The sequence below is a fragment of the Anser brachyrhynchus genome (assembly GCF_964034855.1).
Source record: "Anser brachyrhynchus genome assembly, chromosome: Z".
Lineage (NCBI taxonomy): Eukaryota > Metazoa > Chordata > Aves > Anseriformes > Anatidae > Anser > Anser brachyrhynchus.
In genome coordinates, this window is record NC_137697.1 from 55231127 (window position 1) to 55236668 (window position 5542).

The following is a 5542-nucleotide window of genomic DNA, read 5'->3' on the forward strand; positions in this document are numbered from 1 at the left end:
CCAAGCTCAGGATCAGTACATCACTAAGAGTAGGAAACCAGGGAAGGGGGGCAGGAAACCTGTGTGGATGAGCAAGGAGCTCATCCATAAGATCAAAAGGAAGAGGAAGCTCTATGAAATGTGGAAAAAGGGCCTGTCCTCTTGGGAGGAGTATAGGAGTGATTTCAGGGCCTGCAGGGAAGAGATGAGGAAGGCTAAAGCCCACCTGGAGATGAAGCTGGCAAAAGAGATAAAAGATAATAAGAAGGGTATTTTTAAAGGATGTAAACAGTAAAAGGAAGGCTAGGGATAATGTGGGTTCCCTGCTGAACGAGGCAGGTGTCTTGACAACAGGGGACGCTGAGAAGGCAGAGATACTGAAGGCCTTCTTTGCTTTGGTCTTTGCTTCAAAGACTACGCCTCCCACCCGCCCCCACCACTCCCCCCCCTGCCCCCCCCCCGGGGACTCATGGACCCTGGAGGGAGGAGAAAGAGTCTGGGAAATGGAGAGCTCCCCTCTGGTTGAGGAGGTAGTGGTTCGGGAGCATCTGAGTGGGGTCAACGCACACAAATCCATGGCCCCTGATGGGATGCACCTACGTGTGCTGAAGGAGCTGGCAGAGGTGATTGCTGAACCACTCTCTATAACCTTTGAAAAGTCTTGGAGAACAGGAGAGGTTCCTGAAGACTGGAAGATAGCCAATGTCACTCTATTCTTCAAGAAGTGCAAGAAGGAGGATCCGGGAAACTACAGGCCAATCGGTCTCACCTCTGTCCTTGGAAAGGTGTTGGAACAGCTTGTTCTGGAGGCCATCTCCAAGCAATTGGAAGAGAAGAAGGTTATGAGGAGTAGTCAGCATGGCTTCACCAAGGGGAAATCGTACTCGACCAACCTTGTAGCCTTCTATGAAGGCATCACCAGCTGGGTAGATGGGGGGGAGAGCAGTGAATGTCAACTACCTTGACTTCAACAAGGCTTTTGATACTGTCTCCCATGACATAATTGGTGGTGATCGGTGGTGCAGAGTCTGGCTGAAGACCTGTGACTAGCAATGTTCCCCAGGGGTCAGTGCTGGGTCTGGTCTTGTTCAACATCTTCATCAACGACCTTGATGAGGGAATAGTGTCCACCCTCAGCAAGTACACCAATGATAGAAAGCTGGGAGGAGTGGCCGACACGCCAGAAGGCTGTGCTGCCATTCAGCAAGACCTGGACAGGCTGGAGAGCTGGGCAGGAAGAAACCAAATGAGGTTTAACAAGAGCAAGTGTAGAGTCCTGCACCTGGGAAGGAATAACTGCATGTATCTGTACAGGCTGGGAGATGACCTGCTGGAGAGGAGGTCTGCGGAGAAGGACCTGGGGGTCCTGGTGGACAACAGCTTGACCATGAGCCGGCAGTGTGCCCTAGTGGCCAGGAAGGTGAATGGGATCCTGGCGTGCATTAAAAGGAGCGTGGCCAGCAGGTGAAGGGGGGTGATCCTCCCCCTCTACTCTGCCCTGGTCAGGCCTCACCTGGAGTACTGTGTCCAGTTCTGGGCTCCCTGGTCCAAAAAGGAAGGGATCTCCTGGAAGGAGTCCACTGGAAGGCCACAAAGATGTTACGGGTCCTGGAGTATCTCGCCTATGAGGCAAGGTTGAGAGACCTGGGTCTGTTCAGCCTTGAAAAAAGAAGAAAAAGGGGATCTTATTAATGTTTACTGATATGTTAAGTGTGGGAGACCAAGGGATTTGGCCGATTTCTTTTCAGTGGTTTGAGGGGACTAGACAAAGGGCAATGGCCACAAAATGGATCACAGGAGGATCCATACCAACATGTGAAAAAACTTCTTCATGGTAAGGGTGATGGAGAACTGGAACAGGCTGCCCAGGGAGGTTGTGGAGTCTCCTTCTCTGGAGATATTCAAGGCCCGTCTAGACACCTACATGGGCAAGCTGCTCTAGGGAACCTGCTTTGGCGGGGGGTGGGGGTGGGGGTGGTTTTACCGTGCTAGGCAGCTGAACACCACAACCGCTCTCTCACTCCCCCTCCTTAGATGAGGAGGGGAAGAAGTAAAGGAAAGAACAACTCACGGGTTGAGATAAGGATGATTTAATTAAAGGAAAAAAAATAATTATTAAGGAAAGATTATTATTACTTAAACAATTTAACTGAACAATTTAACTAAACAATTAACAATTTAACTAAAGGGGAAAAAAGGAAAGGGGAAAAGGGAGGGGGAAAGGGAAAACCAAACAAAACAAGTAAAGGCTGTGTGGAAGTGCAGAGGAAAGAAATTACTCTCTACTTCCCACAAATGAGCGATGCTTGACCACGTCCTTGAAGCAGGGCCTCAACGCACGTAGCCGGTGTTCGGGAGGAGGACAGACATTTTCACAACGAGAGCCCACCCCTCCCCTCTTCCTCCTTTTTCCACCTTTTATTGCTGAGTGTGACATCATATGGTATGGAATATCCCTTTGATTGGCTTAGGTCAGCTGCCCTGGTGATGTTTCTTTTCTCACATCTTTGCCCACCCCTAGGGGAGTTAGAGAGAGTCCTGATGCTGTGCCAGCACTGCTCAGCAGCAGACACAACACTGGTGTGATACCATTGCTGTTTTAGCTACGAGTGCAGAGCACAGCACTGTATGGGCTGCTGCAGGGAAAGTTAACATCCCAGCCTGACGCAGTACAACCTCCACCCCTTATTCCATAACATTTGTGTCACTCTCAGGTCCCCCATACTTTAGCATATTCTCATCACCGTTGTCCCTTGTCCTTTAACAGATGGATGGGTAAGTATGTCTTTTCATTCTATAGGTCTTTCTCGGAAAATATTCATAAGGACTGTCGACGGTTTGGTCTTCATCTGCCAAAATGGTCACTCACAGCAGGCGGAGTTGGATGTCTGGACGCCAGCACCAGCTTAGCTCAAGTCCTTGTTGCACTTGCCCAGTTCCTTGCGAAGTTGACCTGTCGTTGATCCTGCAGCGTCTTCCTACAACATGTAACTTAGATTACAGATTAGTTTTCTCTCAAGGTTAAATCTCCTTGAGGCACGCACTTGATATCCCCATTCTCTTGCATGACCCACCAGGTATACCCTGGTCCTTGGGCGAAGACAATCCCACGAGTGGGTTTGCCTTTTCCCAAGGCAGGAGCAACCCACACAGCCTTCCCCATCCACTTTCCTACATGCACTACGGGGACTCTAGCTCCTTTCACCGTGTGTAGGGGTTTTGTTTCAGCAGGACCAGCACGGCTGTCAGACCCCCTGTTGTTAACTAGCCAAGTGGCTTCTGGTAGGTTTATGTCCCATTGTTTCCATGTCCCAGCACCCAACGCTCGTAACGTAGTCTTTAACAGTCCATTGTACCTCTCAACCTTCCCAGAGGCTTGTGGGTGATAAGGGATGTGATACACCCAATCAATACCATGCCTCTTGGCCCAGGAGGTGACCAAATTGTTTCAAAAATGACTCCCATTGTCAGACTCAATTCTCTCTGGTGTATCATGACTCCACAGCACTTGCCTTTCTAAGCCCAAGATTGTGTTTTGGGCCGTGGCATGATTTACGGGGTATGTTTCCAGCCACCCAGTAGTTGCTCTACCATGGTGAGTATGTACCGTTTGCCTTGGCGGGTTTGTGGGAGTGGTCCGATATAGTCAATTTGCCAGGCCTCACCATATTGAAACCCTAGCCACCTCCCCCTGTTCCAGGGAGATTTTACCTTCATGGCTCTCTTAATTGCAGCACAGGTCTCACACTCATGGGTAACCTGTGTGATGGCCTCAATGGTCAGGTCCACCCCTCGATCACTAACCCATCTCTATGTGGCATCCCTCCCCAGATGTCCTGATGTTTCATGGACCCATTGAGCTACAAACAGCTCACCCTTACGTCCCCAGTCCAGATCCACCTGAGCCACGTCAATTTTTGAAGCTCGATCCACTTCTTCGTTGTTCTGATGTTATTCAGTTGCGCGGCTCTTGGGCATGTGGGCATCTACATGACGTACTTTTACATCCAGGTTTTCTACCCGAGCAGCAATATCTTGCCACAGGGTGGCAGCCCAGATAGATTTACCTCTGCGCTGCCAGTTGCTCTGTTTCCATTGCTGCAGCCACCCACACAGAGCATTTGCCACCATCCATGAGTCAGTGTAGAGATACAGTACTGGCCATTTTTCTCTTTCGGCAATTTTGAGGGCCAATTGTATGGCTTTTACTTCTGCACATTGACTTGACTTGCCTTCCCCTTCCCTGACCTCCGCGACTCGTCGTGTGGGACTCCACACGGCAGCTTTCCATTTCCGATGGCTCCCTACCACACGGCAGGATCCGTCAGTGAACAACACATACTGCTTTCTGTCTTCAGGCAACTCATTATATGCTGGTGCCTCTTCAGCACGGGTTACCTCTTCTGTCGGCACTCCGAAATCTCTGCCTTCCGGCCAGTCCATGATCTCTTCCAGGATTCCTGGGCGATTAGGTTTTCCCATTTGAGCCCGCTGTGTAATTAACGCTATCCACTTACTCCACGTAGCATCAGTTGCATGGTGTGTAGTGGGAATTTTCCCTTTGAACATCCAGTGTAACACAGGTAGCCGTGGTGCCAAGAGGAGCTGTGCTTCTGTGCCCTCAACTTCTGAAGCAGCTCGAACACCCTCATATGCCGTGAGTATCTCTTTTTCAGTTGGGGTGTAATTGGCTTCTGATCCTCGACAGCCCCAGCTCCAGAAACCCAGAGGTCGACCTCGAGTTTCTTCTGTTTTTTTTTTTGCCAGAGGCTCCAGGTGAGGCCATGCTCCCCGGCCGCAGTGTAAAGTACGTTTTGCACAGCTGGTCCGGTACGGACAGGCCCAAGGGCTACTGCACGAGCTATTTCTTGTTTGATTTGTTCAAAAGCCTGTTGTTGCTCGGGGCCCCACTCAAAATAGTTTCTCTTTCGAGTCACTCGATATAGAGGACTCACAAGCTGACTATAGCCTGGAACATGCATTCTCCAGAATCCCACAAGGCCTAGGAAAGCTTGCATTTCTTTTTTGCTAGTTGGCGGAGACATTGCTGTTATTTTATTGATCACATCCGTCGGAATATGGCGACGTCCATCCTGCCATTTTACCCTCAAGAACTGGATTTCCTGTGCAGGTCCCTTCACCTTACTTTGTTTAATGGCAAAACCAGCTTTCAGGAGAATTTGGATTACTTTCTTCCCTTTCTCAAAAACTTCTTCTGCTGTGTTGCCCCACACGAGGATGTCATCAATGTACTGCAGGTGTTCAGGAGCTCCCCCTTGTTCCAGTGCAGACTGGATCAGTCCATGGCAAACAGTAGGACTGTGTTTCCACCCCTGAGGCAGGGGGTTGGACCTTATGATCTCTTGTGGTCCCTATAATTCTGTGATTTTGTGATACTTTTTAGCCCTATGTAGCAAAAGAGGTGTGAAAAAAATCATTGCAGTAGTGTCAGGATAAGGGTTACGGAGGCTGAAGTAGTCAAAATTTTTGTCAGAAAATAACATATTTGATAAAATTGAAAAATCTCCAATGTTTTTCTGCTTTCCTTAAGATGTTTTGAGAA

General features: G+C 49.3%; 1 protein-coding gene across 1 annotated transcript; it reads right to left on the reverse strand.

Annotated features, from left to right (window-relative positions):
* Positions 1–3930: 3930 nt before the first annotated feature.
* Positions 3931–4461, reverse strand: LOC308185807 (ribonuclease H-like; the record flags this gene model as incomplete). Its single annotated transcript, XM_080574369.1, has 1 exon — positions 3931–4461. One exon carries the CDS (start codon positions 4459–4461, stop codon positions 3931–3933), a length of 531 nt encoding a protein of 176 aa, XP_080430495.1.
* Positions 4462–5542: the final 1081 nt, after the last annotated feature.